Source organism: Phyllobates terribilis, unplaced genomic scaffold, assembly GCF_046119375.1.
Source record: "Phyllobates terribilis strain yellow unplaced genomic scaffold, ASM4611937v1 Scaffold_2__4_contigs__length_985480577, whole genome shotgun sequence".
In the NCBI taxonomy this organism is placed as follows: domain Eukaryota; kingdom Metazoa; phylum Chordata; class Amphibia; order Anura; family Dendrobatidae; genus Phyllobates; species Phyllobates terribilis.
The window spans coordinates 23,716,150-23,736,710 of record NW_027362762.1 but is presented as its reverse complement, the minus strand read 5'-3'; the positions used below and the strand labels follow the sequence as shown (position 1 = coordinate 23,736,710).

At 47.3% G+C, this 20,561-nt stretch overlaps 1 protein-coding gene across 1 annotated transcript in view; it reads right to left on the bottom strand.

The window, feature by feature from the left end:
• Positions 1 to 20,561, bottom strand: part of DNHD1 (dynein heavy chain domain 1) — a 552,395-nt gene that overhangs the window by 334,288 nt on the left and 197,546 nt on the right. Inside the window, exons 14-18 of the mRNA XM_073661200.1 lie at positions 9,988 to 10,113; positions 8,850 to 9,126; positions 7,717 to 7,844; positions 7,424 to 7,622; positions 7,261 to 7,352 (exon numbers count right to left, since the gene is read on the bottom strand). Of these exons, the coding sequence (XP_073517301.1) occupies positions 7,261 to 7,352; positions 7,424 to 7,622; positions 7,717 to 7,844; positions 8,850 to 9,126; positions 9,988 to 10,113 (822 nt within the window). The remainder of the gene's footprint in view (positions 1 to 7,260; positions 7,353 to 7,423; positions 7,623 to 7,716; positions 7,845 to 8,849; positions 9,127 to 9,987; positions 10,114 to 20,561) is intronic.

Genomic DNA, 20,561 nt, shown 5'->3' with positions numbered 1-20,561 from the left:
AGCTCTAGAGGTGACTGGAGGATAAGACATGATGTAACTGCAGAATAGTGACTGCAGCTCTGGAGGTGACTGGAGGATAAGACATGATGTAACTGCAGAATAGTGATTGCAGCTCTGGAGGTGACTGGAGGATAAGACATGATGTAACAGCAGAATAGTGACTGCAGCTCTAGAGGTGACAGGAGGATAAGACATGATGTAACTGCAGAATAGTGACTGCAGCTCCGGAGGTGACTGGAGGATAAGACTCGATGTAACAGTAGAATAGTGACTGCAGCTGTGGAGGTGACTGCAGGATAAGACATGATGTAACAGCAGAATAGTGACTGCAGCTTTGGAGGTGACTGGAGGATAAGACATGACGTAACTGCAGAATAGTGACTGCAGCTCTGGAGGTGACTGGAGGATAAGACATGATGTAACAGCAGAATAGTGACTGCAGCTCTGGAGGTGACTGGAGGATAAGACATGATGTAACTGCAGAATAGTGACTGCAGCTCTGGAGGTGACTGGAGGATAAGACATGATGTAACAGCAGAATAGTGACTGCAGCTCTGGAGGTGATTGGAGGATAAGACATGATGTAACAGCAGAATAGTGACTGCAGCTCTAGAGGTGACTGGAGGATAAGACATGATGTAACTGCAGAATAGTGACTGCAGCTCTGGAGGTGACTGGAGGATAAGACATGATGTAACTGCAGAATAGTGACTGCAGCTCTGGAGGTGACTGGAGGATTAGACATGATGTAACTGCAGAATAGTGACTGCAGCTCTGGAGGTGACTGGAGGATAAGACATGATGTAACAGCAGAATAGTGACTGCAGCTCTGGAGGTGACTGGAGGATAAGACATGATGTAACAGCAGAACAGTGACTGCAGCTCTGGAGGTGACTGGAGGATAAGACATGATGTAACAGCAGAATAGTGACTGCAGCTCTGGAGGTGACTGGAGGATAAGACATGATGTAAGAGCAGAATAGTGACTGCAGCTCTGGAGGTGACTGGAGGATAAGACATGATGTAACAGCAGAATAGTGACTGCAGCTCTGGAGGTGACTGGAGGATAAGACACCATGTAACCGCAGAATAGTGACTGCAGCTCTGGAGGTGACTGGAGGATAAGACATGATGTAACAGCAGAATAGTGATTATAGCTCTGGAGGCGACTGGAGGATAAGACATGATGTAACTGCAGAATAGTGACTGCAGCTATGGAGGTGACTGGAGGATAAGACATGATGTAACAGCAGAATAGTGACTGCAGCTCTGGAGGTGACTGGAGGATAAGACATGATGTAAGAGCAGAATAGTGACTGCAGCTCTGGAGGTGACTGGAGGATAAGACATGATGTAACAGCAGAATAGTGACTGCAGCTCTGGAGGTGACTGGAGGATAAGACATGATGTAAGAGCAGAATAGTGACTGCAGCTCTGGAGGTGACTGGAGGATAAGACACGATGTAACAGCAGAATAGTGACTGCAGCTCTGGAGGTGACTGGAGGATAAGACATGATGTAACAGCAGAATAGTGACTGCAGCTCTGGAGGTGACTAGAGGATAAGACATGATGTAACTGCAGAATAGTGACTGCAGCTCTGGAGGTGACTGGAGGATAAGACACGATGTAACTGCAGAATAGTGAGTGCAGCTCTGGAGGTGACTGGAGGATAAGACATGATGTAACCAGAATAGTGTGCGCAGCTCTGGAGGTGACTGGAGGATAAGACATGATGTAACAGCAGAATAGTGACTGCAGCTCTGGAGGTGACTGGAGGATAAGACATGATGTAACAGCAGAATAGTGATTGCAGCTCTGGAGGTGACTGGAGGATAAGACATGATGTAACTGCAGAATAGTGACTGCAGCTCTGGAGGTGACTGGAGGATAAGACATGATGTAACAGCAGAATAGTGACTGCAGCTCTGGAGGTGACTGGAGGATAAGACATGATGTAACAGCAGAATAGTGACTGCAGCTCTGGAGGCGACTGGAGGATAAGACATGATGTAACTGCAGAATAGTGACTGCAGCTCTGGAGGTGACTGGAGGATAAGACATGATGTAACAGCAGAATAGTGATTGCAGCTCTGGAGGTGACTGGAGGATAAGACACGATGTAACAGCAGAATAGTGACCGCAGCTCTGGAGGTGACTGGAGGATAAGACATGATGTAACAGCAGAATAGTGAGTGCAGCTCTGGAGGTGACTGGAGGATAAGACATGATGTAACAGCAGAATAGTGATTGCAGCTCTGGAGGTGACTGGAGGATAAGACATGATGTAACTGCAGAATAGTGACTGCAGCTCTGGAGGTGACTGGAGAATAATACATGATGTAACAGAAGGATAGTGTGTGCAGCTCTGGAGGTGACTGGAGGATAAGACATGATGTAACTGCAGAATAGTGACTGCAGCTCTGGAGGTGACTGGAGGATAAGACATGATGTAACAGCAGAATAAAGAGTGCAGCTCTGGAGGTGACTGGAGGATAAGACATGATGCAACCAGAATAGTGAGTACAGCTCTGGAGGTGACTGGAGGATAAGACATGATGTAACAGCAGAATAGTGACTGCAACTCTGTAGGTGATTGGAGTATAAGACACGATGTAACAGCAGAATAGTGACTGCAGCTCTGGAGGTGACTGGAGGATAAGACATGATGTAACCAGAATAGTGACTGCAGCTCTGAAGGTGACTGGAGGATAAGACATGATGTAACCAGAATAGTGAGTGCAGCTCTGGAGGTGACTGGAGGATAAGACATGATGTAACAGCAGAATAGTGACTGCAGCTCCGGAGGTGACCGGAGGATGAGACACGATGTGACAGCAGAAAAGTGACTGCAGCTCCGGAGGTGACCGGAGGATAAGACACGATGTAAGAGCAGAATAGTGACTGCAGCTCTGGAGGTGACTGGAGGATAATACATGATGTAACAGAAGAATAGTGTCTGCAGCTCTGGAGGTGACTGGAGGATAAGACATGATGTAACAGCAGAATAATGAGTGCAGCTCTGGAGGTGACTGGAGGATAATACATGATGTAACCAGAATAGTGAGTGCAGCTCTGGAGGTGACTGGAGGATAAGACATGATGTAACAGCAGAATAGTGACTGCAGCTCTGGAGGTGACTGAAGGATAAGACATGATGTAACAGCAGAATAGTGAGTGCAGCTCTGGAGGTGACTGGAGGATAATACATGATGTAACAGAAGAATAGTGTCTGCAGCTCTGGAGGTGACTGGAGGATAAGACATGATGTAACAGCAGAATAATGAGTGCAGCTCTGGAGGTGACTGGAGGATAATACATGATGTAACCAGAATAGTGAGTGCAGCTCTGGAGGTGACTGGAGGATAAGACACGATGTAACAGCAGAATAGTGAGTGCAGCTCTGGAGGTGACTGGAGGATAAGACATGATGTAACCAGAATAGTGAGTGCAGCTCTGGAGGTGACTGGAGGATAAGGCATGATGTAACTAGAATAGTGACTGCAGCTCTGGAGGTGACTGGAGGATAATACATGATGTAACCAGAATAGTGACCGCAGCTCTGGAGGTGACTGGAGGATAAGACATGATGTAACAGCAGAATAGTGACTGCAGCTCTGGAGGTGACTGGAGGATAAGACATGATGTAACCTGAATAGTGACTGCAGCTCTGGAGGTGACTGGAGGATAAGACATGATGTAACCAGAATAGTGAGTGCAGCTCTGGAGGTGACTGGAGGATAAGACATGATGTAACAGCAGAATAGTGACTGCAGCTCTGGAGGTGACTGGAGGATTAGAGATGATGTCTTAGCAGAATAGTGAGTGCAGCTCTGGAGGTGACTGGAGGATAAGACACGATATAACTGCAGAATAGTGAGTGTAGCTCTGCAGGTGACTGGAGGATAAGAGATGATGTATTAGCAGAATAGTGAGTGCAGCTCTGGAGGTGACTGGAGGATTAGAGATGATGTCTTAGCAGAATAGTGACTGCAGCTCTGGAGGTGACTGGAGGATAAGACACTATATAATTGCAGAATAGTGAGTGCAGCTCTGGAGGTGAGTGGAGGATAAGACATGATGTAACAGCAGAATAGTGACTGCAGCTCTGGAGGTGACTGGAGGATAAGACATGATGTAACAGCAGAATAGTGACTGCAGCTCTGGAGGTGACTGGAGGATAAGACATGATGTAACCTGAATAGTGACTGCAGCTCTGGAGGTGACTGGAGGATAAGACATGATGTAACAGCAGAATAGTGACTGCAGCTCTGGAGGTGACTGGAGGATAAGACACGATGTAACTGCAGAATAGTGAGTGCAGCTCTGGAGGTGACTGGAGGATAAGACATGATGTAACCAGAATAGTGTGCGCAGCTCTGGAGGTGACTGGAGGATTAGACATGATGTAACAGCAGAATAGTGACTGCAGCTCTGGAGGTGACTGGAGGATAAGACATGATGTAACAGCAGAATAGTGATTGCAGCTCTGGAGGTGACTGGAGGATAAGACATGATGTAACTGCAGAATAGTGACTGCAGCTCTGGAGGTGACTGGAGGATAAGACATGATGTAACAGCAGAATAGTGACTGCAGCTCTGGAGGTGACTGGAGGATAAGACATGATGTAACAGCAGAATAGTGACTGCAGCTCTGGAGGCGACTGGAGGATAAGACATGATGTAACTGCAGAATAGTGACTGCAGCTCTGGAGGTGACTGGAGGATAAGACATGATGTAACAGCAGAATAGTGATTGCAGCTCTGGAGGTGACTGGAGGATAAGACACGATGTAACAGCAGAATAGTGACCGCAGCTCTGGAGGTGACTGGAGGATAAGACATGATGTAACAGCAGAATAGTGAGTGCAGCTCTGGAGGTGACTGGAGGATAAGACATGATGTAACAGCAGAATAGTGATTGCAGCTCTGGAGGTGACTGGAGGATAAGACATGATGTAACTGCAGAATAGTGACTGCAGCTCTGGAGGTGACTGGAGAATAATACATGATGTAACAGAAGGATAGTGTGTGCAGCTCTGGAGGTGACTGGAGGATAAGACATGATGTAACAGCAGAATAAAGAGTGCAGCTCTGGAGGTGACTGGAGGATAAGACATGATGTAACAGCAGAATAAAGAGTGCAGCTCTGGAGGTGACTGGAGGATAAGACATGATGCAACCAGAATAGTGAGTACAGCTCTGGAGGTGACTGGAGGATAAGACATGATGTAACAGCAGAATAGTGACTGCAACTCTGTAGGTGATTGGAGTATAAGACACGATGTAACAGCAGAATAGTGACTGCAGCTCTGGAGGTGACTGGAGGATAAGACATGATGTAACCAGAATAGTGACTGCAGCTCTGAAGGTGACTGGGGGATAAGACATGATGTAACCAGAATAGTGAGTGCAGCTCTGGAGGTGACTGGAGGATAAGACATGATGTAACAGCAGAATAGTGACTGCAGCTCCGGAGGTGACCGGAGGATGAGACACGATGTGACAGCAGAAAAGTGACTGCAGCTCCGGAGGTGACCGGAGGATAAGACACGATGTAAGAGCAGAATAGTGACTGCAGCTCTGGAGGTGACTGGAGGATAATACATGATGTAACAGAAGAATAGTGTCTGCAGCTCTGGAGGTGACTGGAGGATAAGACATGATGTAACAGCAGAATAATGAGTGCAGCTCTGGAGGTGACTGGAGGATAATACATGATGTAACCAGAATAGTGAGTGCAGCTCTGGAGGTGACTGGAGGATAAGACATGATGTAACAGCAGAATAGTGACTGCAGCTCTGGAGGTGACTGAAGGATAAGACATGATGTAACAGCAGAATAGTGAGTGCAGCTCTGGAGGTGACTGGAGGATAATACATGATGTAACAGAAGAATAGTGTCTGCAGCTCTGGAGGTGACTGGAGGATAAGACATGATGTAACAGCAGAATAATGAGTGCAGCTCTGGAGGTGACTGGAGGATAATACATGATGTAACCAGAATAGTGAGTGCAGCTCTGGAGGTGACTGGAGGATAAGACACGATGTAACAGCAGAATAGTGAGTGCAGCTCTGGAGGTGACTGGAGGATAAGACATGATGTAACCAGAATAGTGAGTGCAGCTCTGGAGGTGACTGGAGGATAAGGCATGATGTAACTAGAATAGTGACTGCAGCTCTGGAGGTGACTGGAGGATAATACATGATGTAACCAGAATAGTGACCGCAGCTCTGGAGGTGACTGGAGGATAAGACATGATGTAACAGCAGAATAGTGACTGCAGCTCTGGAGGTGACTGGAGGATAAGACATGATGTAACCTGAATAGTGACTGCAGCTCTGGAGGTGACTGGAGGATAAGACATGATGTAACCAGAATAGTGAGTGCAGCTCTGGAGGTGACTGGAGGATAAGACATGATGTAACAGCAGAATAGTGACTGCAGCTCTGGAGGTGACTGGAGGATTAGAGATGATGTCTTAGCAGAATAGTGAGTGCAGCTCTGGAGGTGACTGGAGGATAAGACACGATATAACTGCAGAATAGTGAGTGTAGCTCTGCAGGTGACTGGAGGATAAGAGATGATGTATTAGCAGAATAGTGAGTGCAGCTCTGGAGGTGACTGGAGGATTAGAGATGATGTCTTAGCAGAATAGTGACTGCAGCTCTGGAGGTGACTGGAGGATAAGACACTATATAATTGCAGAATAGTGAGTGCAGCTCTGGAGGTGAGTGGAGGATAAGACATGATGTAACAGCAGAATAGTGACTGCAGCTCTGGAGGTGACTGGAGGATAAGACATGATGTAACAGCAGAATAGTGACTGCAGCTCTGGAGGTGACTGGAGGATAAGACATGATGTAACCTGAATAGTGACTGCAGCTCTGGAGGTGACTGGAGGATAAGACATGATGTAACAGCAGAATAGTGACTGCAGCTCTGGAGGTGACTGGAGGATAAGACATGATGTAACAGCAGAATAGTGACTGCAGCTCTGGAGGTGACTGGAGGATTAGAGATGATGTCTTAGCAGAATAGTGAGTGCAGCTCTGGAGGTGACTGGAGGATAAGACACGATATAACTGCAGAATAGTGAGCGCAGCTCTGGAGGTGACTGGAGGATTAGAGATGATGTCTTAGCAGAATAGTGAGTGCAGCTCTGGAGGTGACTGGAGGATAGACACGATGTAACAGCAGAATAGTGAGTGCAGCTCTGGAGGTGAGTGGAGTATCTCCAGCAGTACCCTGTCCCCTTCACCTTCTGGATGTCTTCCTGCTCTCTATATAGGGGGAAGGACAGCAGCTCCTCCAGCGTCAGCGTTTCTGGCCCGTCAGAGACCTTCCCTACAGCTAAAATGACATGATCTGGTTAATAGTCAGCAGTGAGAGCTATGACACAGGCACTCCACCCCTGAAGTTACCAGCAAAGATGGCCACCCAGTGTTTGTGCTCCACAGCGGGGTCCAGAAGTGCCTGGAGCAGGGGAAGGTGCTGGGAGAAATCCTGAAGGTCGCCCTTGACAGCTTGTAGGACGGGGTCTTCGTCCGGGAGGATCAGCAGCAGGTCCTGCAGACTCTTCTCCCACTGCTGCAGCTTCACTCCCACCTGCTTTATGTTCACCTTCACCTATAGACGAGTAATCATTAGGTGGGTGAGCACAGGGGGGTATTCATCTCGGGGGACACCGTGTCTGGGGCATAAGTGTCTAAATTACCATCATGAGGGGTTTGAGCTTCCAGGCAGCAATCTGCTCCCGGCATCTGGTCAGCAGCTTCCATGAGTCTTGTTGTGCCTGAATTAACTGTTCCCCAAGAGAAATCACAGAGAAGTCGAAGCTTTTTCCTAAAAATAGACAAATTAGTTAACTGTCCACTAGCCTGAAAGACTGAAAACATGTCAGGACAGATAAGAAGCAGCTGTTTTGGAGATCAGGCAACCTTGAGAACACGTGGTGGAGAACATGCAACCTGGAGAACAAGAAGTGGAGGATATGCAACCTGGGAACACATGGTGTAGAGAATGCATCCTGGAGGACACATGATGGAGAACATGCAACCTGGAGACACGTGGTGCAGACCAGACAACCTGGAGGACACGTGGTGGAGAAAATGCATCCTGGAAGACATATAGCGGAGAGCATGCAACCGGGAGGACACATGGTGGAGATTATGTAACCTGGAGAACACGTGGAATAAAACATGCAATCTACAGAATGCGAGGTGAAGAACATGCAACCTGAAGGACTTGTGCTGGAGAACATGCAACCTGAGGAATACATGATGGATAAAATGCAACCTGGGGAACATGTGGTGGAGAACAGGCAACATGGGGAACACGTGGTGGAGAACATGCAATCTACGGAACGTGAGGTGAAGAACATGCAACCTGAAGGACTTGTGGTGAAGAACATGCAACGTGAGGAATACATGATGGATAAAATGCAACTTGGGGAACATGTGGTGGAGAACATGCAACCTGGGGAACATGTGGTGGAGAACATGCAATCTACGGAATGCGAGGTGAAGAACATGCAACCTGAAGGACTTGTGGTGGAGAACATGCAACCTGAGGAACACATGGTGGATAAAATGCAACTTGGGGAACATGTGGTGGAAAACATGAAACCTGGAGAACGCGTGGTGGAGATCATGCAACCTGAGGAACACGTGCTGGAGAACATGCAACCTGGGGAACACATGGTGGAGAACATGCAACCTGGAGAACATGTGGTGGAGAACATGCAACCTGGAGAATTTGGTGGCGGCATGTAGACTGGAGGACTAGACATGGAGAGAGTGGAGCACAAAGAAAATGGGACATTAAAACAAGGGAACATTTTGTTATTACCTTGTAAGACTTGGCGTAACTGACTGAAGTCTCGCAGCTGAGACAGAGAAGAACACAACTTGTGATGTAGTGTTCCCAGATTGCTCAGAATTAGGGCCACATTCTGGTTGGGATCTCGAAAATGTGAGGTGGAAGAGGCTGCAATCAGATTTTCAGCCTCTTTATAACAAGCCTGGAATGACTGTTCCAAGTTGCCAGACATGGATGGGAGGTGACCCCTGAGGAACTCAGATGATGTCTTCAGAAAATGCTGGTACATGTCCCAGGTTTCTGTCAGCTAAAGAGAAGTCATGGAAGAAAGTTCTTGAGTAAATTGACCACACTCACAAGAGAGGCTTCCACTAGTGACACAGGTCGCCGTCTACATAAGATCTCCACCAGTAATACAGGTCACCACCTACACAAGATTTCCACCAATGACACAGGTCACCGCGTACACAAGTCATCCACCAATGACACAGGTCGCCGTCTACATAAGGTCTTCACCAGTAATATAGGTCACCACCTACACAAGATTTCCATCACTGACCCAGGTCACTGTGTACACAAGCCATCCACCAATGACACAGGTCGCCGACCACATGAGGCTTCCATCAGTTTCACAGGTCACCGCGTACACAAGCCATCCACCAATGACACAGGTCGCCGTCTACATAAGGTCTTCACCAGTAATACAGGTCACCACCTACAGAAGATTTCCACCAATGACACAGGTCACCGCGTACACAAACCATCCACCAATGACACAGGTCGCCGTCTACATAAGGTCTTCACCAGTAATATAGGTCACCACCTACACAAGATTTCCATCACTGACCCAGGTCACCGTGTACACAAGCCATCCACCAATGACACAGGTCGCCGACCACATGAGGCTTCCATCAGTTTCACAGGTCACCGCGTACACAAGCCATCCACCAATGACACAGGTCGCTGTCTACATAAGGTCTTCACCAGTAATACAGGTCACCACCTACACAAGATTTCCACCAATGACACAGGTCACCGCGTACACAAACCATCCACCAATGACACAGGTCGCCGTCCACATGAGGCTTCCATCAGTTTCACAGGTCACTGCCTACACAAGATCTCCATTACTGTGGCTGGTACATGGGGATGCATTATTGATATCTACCTTGTTGCTGACTTCCTGCTCTTTTGCTGTTTGTTGCCGGTAGTTCATGCGGATGACCTCATGGAGGGAGCGTACATGTTCTAGTCGTTCATCTAATTCACGTTTTTTCATTTTGCACTCAGCAACCTAAGAAATAATATGATGACTAAACGTATAAAATTAAGTGTGATACAGATGTGACAAAGCAGCCCAACTGCATGAGGGAACCCAACAGACAACTTGAAGGAAACCCCTATAGACCACATGAAGATATCCCAAGAGGCCATCTTAAGAAACCTCCAGAGGCCACATAAAAGAAATCCCCAAACACAATGTAAAAGAAACCTTCAGGCACCACATGAAGAACCCCCAGAGGCTATGTGAAGACCCCCAAGAGATCATGTGAAGAACCCCCAGAGACAACGTGAAAGAAACTCTGAGACAGCACGTGAAGAACCAACCAGAGACCACGAAGGAAACCCCTAGAGACCACATGAAGATACCCCAAGAGGCCATGTTAAGAAACCTCCAGAGGCCACATGAAAGAAATCCCCAAACACAATGTAAAAGAAACCTTCAGGCACCATGTGAAGAACCCCCAGAGGCTATGTGAAGACCCCCAAGAGATCATGTGAAGAACCCCCAGAGACAACGTGAAAGAAACCTTGAGACAGCATGTGAAGAACCAACCAGAGACCCCGAAGGAAACCCCTAGAGACCACATGAAGATACCCCAAGAGGCCATGTTAAGAAACCTCCAGAGGCCACATGAAAGAAATCCCCAAACACAATGTAAAAGAAACCTTCAGGCCCATGTGAAGAACCCCCAGAGGCTATGTGAAGACCCCCAAGAGATCATGTGAATAACCCCCAGAGACAACGTGAAAGAAACCCTGAGACAGCATGTGAAGAACCAACCAGAGACCACGAAGGAAACCCCTAGAGACCACATGAAGACACCCCAAGAGGCCATGTTAAGAAACCTCAAGAGGTCACATGAAAGAAACCCCCCAGAGACCACGTGAAGAAATCTCAAGTAAACCACATAAAGAAACCCCCCAGAAAGCACACACAAGATATGGCGTGAATGAGGCCATTAAGTATGAGTGGCAGGATGGTAAGAGGGTCATGGAAATATGGAGACAGCTTCTTGACTTCTTAAAAGCGTCACTCCTTACATGCACATCATTCTCATGCCGCACCACATATACAGTGCTCAGTATAAATCAGTACACCCCCTGTGAAAAGTAACATTTTAAACAATATCTCACTGGACACGAGAACAGTTTCCACTTTCTGACAATTGAGTTTCATAGAACATTTTCCCCCATAACAGGACAGTGAGGTTATAATATAACTCTCTACAAAAGCTTCACTGTTAGACAAATTAGTTGATGCAAAAATCAGTACACCCTCCATCAATAACTCCTCCATCTAGTATTGTGTCTGACCTCCATGATGTGTAAGGACGGCACCAAGGCCTCTAGGCCTGGAAGGAACAAGGTGGCGATATATTCCATCTTTCTCCATCTCCAGAACGAGCTCTAGAACCTGGATGCCGGATGGCGAGTGGTGACATCTCATCTCCAGAACGAGCTCTAGAACTTGGATGCCGGATGGAGAGTGTTGACAACTTATCTCCAGAACTCCTCATAGGTGTCCGGTTGTCAGGAGACACTTGGCCACTGAGTCACTGTCACCTGACCTTCTCCAGAAATGCAGCAGATGTTTCGTATCATTGTCATGCAGGAAAAATGCCGTCTACCGAGGGCCGAAGTGATGGCGGCATCTTCTCTGTCACTATAGAGCAGGACATCTGTGACTTCATGATCCCATCAATGACATGTAGCCCTCCGACACCAGTAGCTCATGTGCCCCTGGACACCAGCAGCTCATGTGCCCCCCGACACCAGCAGCTCCTGTGCCCCCTTGACACCAGCAGCTCCTGTGCCCCCTTGACACCAGCAGCTCCTGTGCTCCCCCAACACCAGCTGCTCATGTGCCCCAGGACACCAGCAGCTCAATTGGCCCTGACACCAGTAGCTCATGTGCCCCCGACACCGGCAGGTCATGTGCCCCCGACGCCAGCAGCTCATGTGCCCCCCGACACCAGCAGCTCAAGTGCCCCCCGACGCCAGCAGCTCATGTGCCCTCCCACACCAGCAGCTCATGTGCCCCCCGACACCAGCAGCTCAAGTGCCCCCCGACGCCAGCAGCTCATGTGCCCTCCCACACCAGCAGCTCATGTGCCCCCCGACACCAGCAGCTCATGTGCCCAACATAAGGACGTGGACACCACCAGGTCTGGTGCCCACAGTGAGACCTTGATGTGACAGTGACGCCTATGAGGAGTTCTGGAGACAAGTTGTCACCACTCGCCATCCGGCATCCAGGTTCTAGAGCTCGTTCTGGAGATGGAGAAAGATGGTCGCTGTAATATGTCACCACCTTGTTCCTTTCAGGCCTAGAAGACTCAGTGCTGTCCTTACACATCATGGAGGTCACATATAACACTAAATGGAGGAGTTACTAATGGGGGGTGTACTCATTTCTGCATCATAGAATCACAGAATCCTAGAATGTTAGAGTTGGAAGGTTTAACAGAGTGCCCCCCCACCTCAGCCTGTTTTCATGGACCATACTGGACTCAGGCCTATATCAGCATTTTCTGTCCTGCATCTAATGGGGGCCTGGGGGTCTTTTTTCCTCTCTGCATGAGGCTTCCCTTAAATACACAACTCTGCAGACCGGCTGGAGACTGGAGCTCTACAAGATTCCTTATTCTAAGGCTATGTGCCCACGATGCAGAAATGCTCAGGATTTTTTCCTGAGCATTTCTGCATCTTCCTGGCCGAAAAAACGCATGCGGATTGTACATGCGGATTGTACATGTGGATTGTACATGCGGATTGTACATGTGGATTGTGCGTGCGGATTGTGCGTGCGGATTGTACGTGTGGATTGTGCGTGCGGATTGTACGTGCGAATTGTACATGCGGATTGTACATGAGGATTGTACATGCGGATTGTACATGCGGATCGTACGTGCGGATTGTACATGCGGATTGTACGTGCTGATTGTACATGCGGATTGTACATGCGGATTGTACGTGCTGATTGTACATGCGGATTGGACATGCGAATCGTACATGCGGATTGTACATGCGGATTGTACGTGCGGATTGTACGTGCGGATTGTACGTGCGGATTGTACATGCGGATCGTACGTGCGGATTGTACATGCGAATCGTACGTGCGGATTGTACGTGCGGATTGTACGTGCGGATTGTACATGCGGATTGTACATGCGGATTGTACATGTGGATTGGACATGCGGATTGTACATGCGGATTGTACATGCGGATTGTACATGCGGATCGTACATGCGGATCGTACGTGCTGATTGTACATGCGGATTGTCTGTACGGATTGTACATGCGAATCGTACATGCGGATCGTACATGCGGATTGTACGTGCTGATTGTACATGCGGATTGTACATGTGGATTGGACATGCGGATTGTACATGCGGATTGTACATGCGGATTGTACATGCGGATCGTACATGCGGATCGTACATGCGGATCGTACGTGCTGATTGTACATGCGGATTGTCTGTACGGATTGTACATGCGGATTGTACATGTGGATTGTACATGCGGATTGTACATGCGGATCGTACATGCGGATTGTACGTGCTGATTGTACATGCGGATTGTACGTGCTGATTGTACATGCGGATTGTGCGTGCGAATTGTACGTGTGGATTGTACGTGCGGATTGTCTGTACGGGTTGTACATGCGGATTGTACATGCGGATTGTACATGCGGATTGTACATGCGGATTGGACATGCGAATCGTACGTGCTGATTGTACATGCGGATTGGACATGCGAATCGTACATGCGGATTGTACATGCGGATTGTACGTGCGGATTGTACGTGCGGATTGTCTGTACGGATTGTACATGCGGATTGTACATGCGGATTGTACGTGCTGATTGTACGTGCGGATTGTACGTGCGAATCGTACATGCGGATCGTACATGCGGATCGTACATGCGGATTGTACGTGCGAATCGTACATGCGGATCGTACATGCGGATTGTACGTGCGGATTGTACGTGCTGATTGTACATGCGGATTGTACGTGCGAATCGTACGTGCGGATTGTACGTGCGGATTGTACGTGCAGATTGTACGTGCGGATTGTACGTGCGGATTGTACGTGCGGATTGTACGTGCTGATTGTACGTGCGGATTGTACATGCGAATTGTACGTGCGGATTGTACGTGCGGATTGTACGTGCGGATTGTACGTGCGGATTGTACGTGCGGATTGTACGTGCTAATTGTACGTGCGGATTGTACATGCGAATTGTACATGCGGATTGTACGTGCGGATTGTACGTGCGGATTGTACATGCGGATTGTACGTGTGGATTGTACGTGCGGATTGTACATGCGGATTGTACATGCGGATTGTACGTGTGGATTGTACGTGTGGATTGTACATGCGGATCGTACATGCGGATCGTACGTGTGGATTGTACGTGCGGATTGTACGTGCTGATTGTACATGCGGATTGTACGTGCGGATTGTACGTGCGGATTGTACATGCGGATTGTACGTGTGGATTGTATGTGCGGATTGTACATGCGGATCGTACATGCGGATTGTACGTGTGGATTGTACATGCGGATTGTACGTGCTGATTGTACGTGCTGATTGTACGTGTGGATTGTACATGCGGATTGTATATGCGGATTGTACGTGCGGATTGTACATGCGTTTTTCCTTGCATTTCCGCATGCGGGTTGTGATTTTAGCATCACCTGGAAAGTTCTTGACAACTTGTTCACACAATATAAATCCATGCAACCGACAACCGGCAACCGGCATATATAGTGTGACCGAGAGAATGGTAAAAAATAAAGCTATACTTACCTTCTGATGGCCCGGGGTGTCTTGCTGCGCTCCTGTCCTGGCTGCCGGCAGATCGCGGTACGCGTTACTCAAAGACCTGTCGTCACATGACTATGACGGCAGCGCAGGTCCTTCAGTCCTGCGCGATCTGTAGGCAAGCGAAGAGAAGGAGTCCGGGGGCCGTCGGAAGGTGAATATAATCTTTATTTTATTCTTTTTTTTACAGGTTCTATGGTCCCCGGGTCTGGATGAGTCTCCTGTCCTCCACACCCGGGTACCATCCGCACATTAGAACGCATGGATTCTGCATGTACAGATTCAGTGATGCGCTTTTCATGCGTTCTAATGCAAGTCAATGGCGGCGATTACGCTGCGCTTCCGCAAAATTAATGGACGTGCTGCGGATCTTTGAGCGCAGCATAAACGCTGCAGAAATATACACAGCATGGGCATTGACATTGGAAACCATGGGGGAAGGTTTACCAAGCGTTTCCCAAGCGTTTATGCTGTGCTCAAAGATCCGCAGCATAAACGCTTGGAAAACGCATCGTGGGCACACAGCCTTAGAGTTACCGGAAGTACATGTTTAAGGGGTGTGGGGTGTGGGTATCTCTGCCCAACCAGGGGGCTGATCCCAAGAGAAGGAGAATAATAATAACTACCTTGAAAATCATTAAGGAAGGTGAAGAGTTCTTAGACAGAGCAGAATTATCTCTTCATGATTCAGAAAGAGAAGAAATTCTCACTGCACCTGAGGAAACAGAGGAATGGAAGCCTGTGACCCACAGAAGCAGGAGGATCGAGAGGCAGTCAGCACCCATACTGCTCAGGAACCAGTACCAGGCTCTCACGCAGGAGAACCATGAAGAAATACAGCAAAATAAGACTTTGCCAGCAATGAATAACCTTGTAAGCCCTCAGAATCCTCCTGGATGGAGAAAGAAGAATGTTGTGAAGAAAAAACGGAGAGTGGTGGTCATGGGGGATTCCCTGTTAAGAGGAACAGAGGCCGCTATCTGCAGACCAGACATAACCTCAAGAGAAATGTGCTGTCTTCCAGGAGCAAAAATTACAGATGTGTCTGACAGGATATCAAGACTCTTCAGACCTACAGATCACTACCCATTCCTGCTAATACATGTGGGGACAAATGACACCGCAAGAAAGGACCTGGAAACCATCTGCAGTGACTTTGAAGACTTAGGCAAGAAAGTGAAAGAATTGGGAGCGCAGGTGGTCTTCTCATCCATCCTCCCAGTGGATGGCCATGGAACAATGAGGTGGAATAAGATTCTACAGGTGAACAACTGGCTACGTCGATGGTGCCGTCAACAAGGATTTGGATTTCTGGATCACGGAATGAATTACCTATACGATGGACTACTTGCTAGAGATGGGGTGCACCTTACGAAGACTGGAAAACATGTATTTGGAAGTCGCCTTGCTACACTCATCAGGAGAGCTTTATACCAGAACAATGTGGGAAGGGAAGCAAAAGGCCAGAAAAAGCCATACAGCTGACAAATACTATTGAGATCTCTGCTACTGGAAGTGGAAAGGAAGAACAAAGACAAAAAAATCTAAATAATAAAAATATGGGAGGAAGAGAAACCAATCACAAACTAAAATGTTTTTATACAAATGCACAAAGCATGGGCAACAAACAAGGAGAATTGGAACTACTAATGCAGGAAAAGAAATATGATGTCATTGGAATCACTGAAACTTGGTGGGACGATACACATGATTGGAATAAAAGGCTAAAAGGATACAACTTATTTGCAAGAAACAGACTTGATAAACGAGGAGGAGGTGTCGCATTGTATGTTAGAAAAGCGTATATCTGCACAGAGATTGAAGCTTCAGAGACTGGGAGTTCTGTGGAAACTGTTTGGGTAAGAATACAAGGAGAGAACAACGGAAAGGACACCATTGTAGGCATTTACTACAGCCCACCTGGGCAAGCTGAAGATATGGATGAACTCTTTATGTATCAAATGACCAAGTTCTCCAAAAAATATGACGTAGTGGTCATGGGAGATTTCAACTATCCAGACATTTGTTGGGAATCTCTCTCAAGTAAAACTAACAGGTCAAGCAAATTCTTATCCTCTCTTGCTGACAACTTTATCTTCCAAAAGGTAGAAGAGAAAACAAGGGGATCTGCTACTTTGGATCTAATCCTTATAAACAGGGAGGAAATGGTTGAGGAGGTAAAGGTGGCTGGGACCCTAGGAGGCAGCGATCATGCTATTATAGAATTTTGGATAACTAGAGGAGGAAGACATGTGAAGACTCAAACTTCAAGGTTAGATTTTAGAAAGGCAGATTTTAAGAGACTCAGAAAGAGAATAGGAGGGATCCAATGGCTGGATGTCCTTAAGGACAAAAATGTCCAGGAAGGATGGGAAATTTTTAAAAATGAGATTCTCAAAGCACAATCGTTAACAATCCCGAAAAGTAGGAAGAATGGGAAGCATTTAAGGAAACCAGGATGGATGAACACAGAACTTAAACACATGCTAAAAAGAAAGAAAGAAATGTTTATTAAATGGAAAGAGGGAGGCATATCTAAAGAAGATTATAATGCAGTCTGCAGATCCTGCAGGGCACGTATCAGGTTAGCTAAAGCTGACAATGAATTAAGGCATGCAAGAGATGTCAAAAGCAATAAAAAAGGATTTTGGGGGTATGTCAAAAGTAAAAGAAAAGTCAAAGATGCTATAGGATTTTTACAGGATGAAAATGGAAAAATGGTAAGAGAGGATGTTGAGAAGGCCGAACTTTTTAATTCCTATTTTGCATCTGTTTTCTCTCAGAAAGGAAATGTAACATCAACTGATCTTCACTGTCCTTTTAAAGGAATAGAGGAATCCAAGTTATCTGTAAACAGAAAGATTGTGAGGGAATATTTAGCTAACATAAATGAGTTCAAGTCTCCAGGTCCAGATGAATTACACCCCAGAGTACTGAAGGAGATCGTAGAAGAAATTTTAGAACCACTCTCCATAATCTTTGAAAATTCTTGGAGAACAGGAGAAGTCCCAGAAGACTGGAGAAGAGCAAATGTTGTTCCTATCTTCAAAAAGGGGAAGAAGGTGGACCCAGGGAACTATAGGCCGGTGAGTCTGACTTCTATACCAGGAAAGATCTTTGAACAAATTATTAAACAACATGTATGTAAGTACCTGGATAAGAATGAAGTGATTAACCAGAGTCAGCATGGGTTTGTAACTAACAAGTCATGTCAGACTAACTTAATTTCCTTCTATGACAGAATCACTGACTGGGTGGATCAGGGAAATGCTGTAGATATAGTATATCTTGACTTCAGCAAAGCATTTGACAAAGTATCTCACACCATCCTTATTGAAAAAATGACCAAGTATGCAATGGACCAGGCAACTGTTAGGTGGATTCATAACTGGCTTAGTGATCGGACTCAAAGGGTGGTTGTAAATGGCTTCACATCCAGCTGGATGAATGTCTCAAGTGGGGTACCACAGGGCTCCGTCCTGGGACCTGTATTGTTCAACATCTTTATCAATGATTTAGATGAAGGAATTGAGGGTAAACTGATTAAATTTGCTGATGACACAAAGCTAGGAGGGATAGAGAAGAGAGAGAGAGGATTCAAAAAGACCTAAATAAACTGGAGCTGTGGGCAGCAACCAACAGAATGGTTTTTAACAGGGAAAAATGCAAAGTCCTACATCTGGGCAATAAAAATGAAAAAAGCATATACAGAATGGGAGGAATAGAGCTAAGCAACAGTACATGTGAAAAAGACTTAGGTATACTAATAGATCATAGACTGAACATGAGTCAACAGTGTGATGCAGCAGCAAAAAAGGCAAATACAATTCTGGGATGTAGTAACAGAAGCATACAGTCTAGATCACGTGAAGTCATTATCGGTCTTTACTCCTCTTTGGTCAGACCTCATCTGGAATACTGTGTACAGTTTTGGGCACCACATTTTAAAAAAGACATAGACAAACTGGAGCAAGTTCAGAGAAGAGCGACCAGAATGGTGACCGGTCTGCAAACCATGTCCTATGAGGAACGGTTACAGGATTTGGGAATGTTTAGCTGCAAAAAAGAAGACTGAGAGGAGACTTAATAGCTGTCTACAAATATGTCAAGGGCTGTCACATTGTAGAAGGATCATCTTTATTCTCATTTGCACAAGGAAAGACTAGAAGCAATGGGATGAAACTAAATGGGAGGAGACACAGATTAGATATTAGAAAAAACTTTTTGACAGTTAGGGTGATTAATGAGTGGAACAGGCTGCCACGAGAGGTGGTGAGTTCCCCTTCAATGGACGTCTTCAAACAGAGGCTGGACAGACATCTGTCTGAGATGATCTAGTGAATCCTGCTTTGAGCAGGGGGTTGGACCAGATGACCCAGGAGGTCCCTTCCAACTCTACCATTCTATGATTCTATGATTCTATGATTCTAATAAGACACATGTTTTTTAGTTAGTTGGTGCTGTGCTGTGTGAAGGGCTAGGACCTGTGCTGAGGACAGATCCTAGTGACGTGTATGGATTATTGGAGATCCATTGGGCTATTGGACATTGGAGATCAGTTGCCACGTGGGATTGTGATGTCTTGCCACCCTGCTGGATTTGAAGACTTAGTCTGAGACTGTTGTTGCATTGTACTTGGTGTTGGTGTCATGCCAGGTGTGAGTGCAACACAGAGAGTCATGCCAGGTGTGAGTGTGTGACGCTCACAGCCCTCCCTGGGAATTGGGGGTACTCGGAGCCGGGTCAGATGTTGGGGGAGGCAGTCATGGCCAGGACCCGTTCCGTGCCCAGTGACAAGGCCAGGGGATGGGGATGACTCGGTTACCCGGGCCTTTAGCCGTAAGGGGGTCGCGGTGGTCGGCTCCCGGGCCCGTACTCTGGGGTCTCTCTTTAAAAAGGCGTTGATAGATGTTAAGTTTTATTAAAAAGTTTGTGACGCCACCTGTGGCTTCTGGTGAGGATCACCAGCGCTGCGCAGTCCACTGAGGCCGGTGATAAGGCAGCTTGATGGTATGGCTCCCCACAGGTGGAGCTAGGCCTCAGGGCAGTATAAGAACGGGGATGCAGGACAGGCGAGACCCAGCCGAGTCGGAGCAAGAACAGGGACGGACACGGTAGTCACTTCAGTACCTTTTACTGATGGAAATTCAGGCACTCCCCGGAACACTGTAGGGTGAAGGGTGTATGTCCGGATCCTCCCCAATGAGCGGGTTCTGGGCCTCCTGTTACTTGCCTCTGCGTAGTAAGTTTCTGACCTGCCTGGAGCTAGGCATAACTTTGTCTCTGTCCTGCGCTGGCTGACCTTGTGGTAGGGCCTTGTCTTGGAGTGCACGCTCCCGACCTACGGGGCCTATGTGTCTCCTGGCTCTGGTACGTATCAGCACTTTAGCGATCCTGGGACCTGTAGTTCTCCAGGGATTCCGGTTTATCTTACTGGGTCGTGGAGATCCCGGCAAGCTTCGGACCCGGTGCCCGGTAACTACTTCTTCGGGGTGAGATAGTTAAGCTCCTCTGCCCCCTATGAACTAACTCTCTCTACTCTTTCGCCAACGGCCTACTCGGACCCTCAATAGGCTACTCACACTAACGGCAGCGTGCCACTCTTCACCGATCTTATGGCGCCGGCACACCC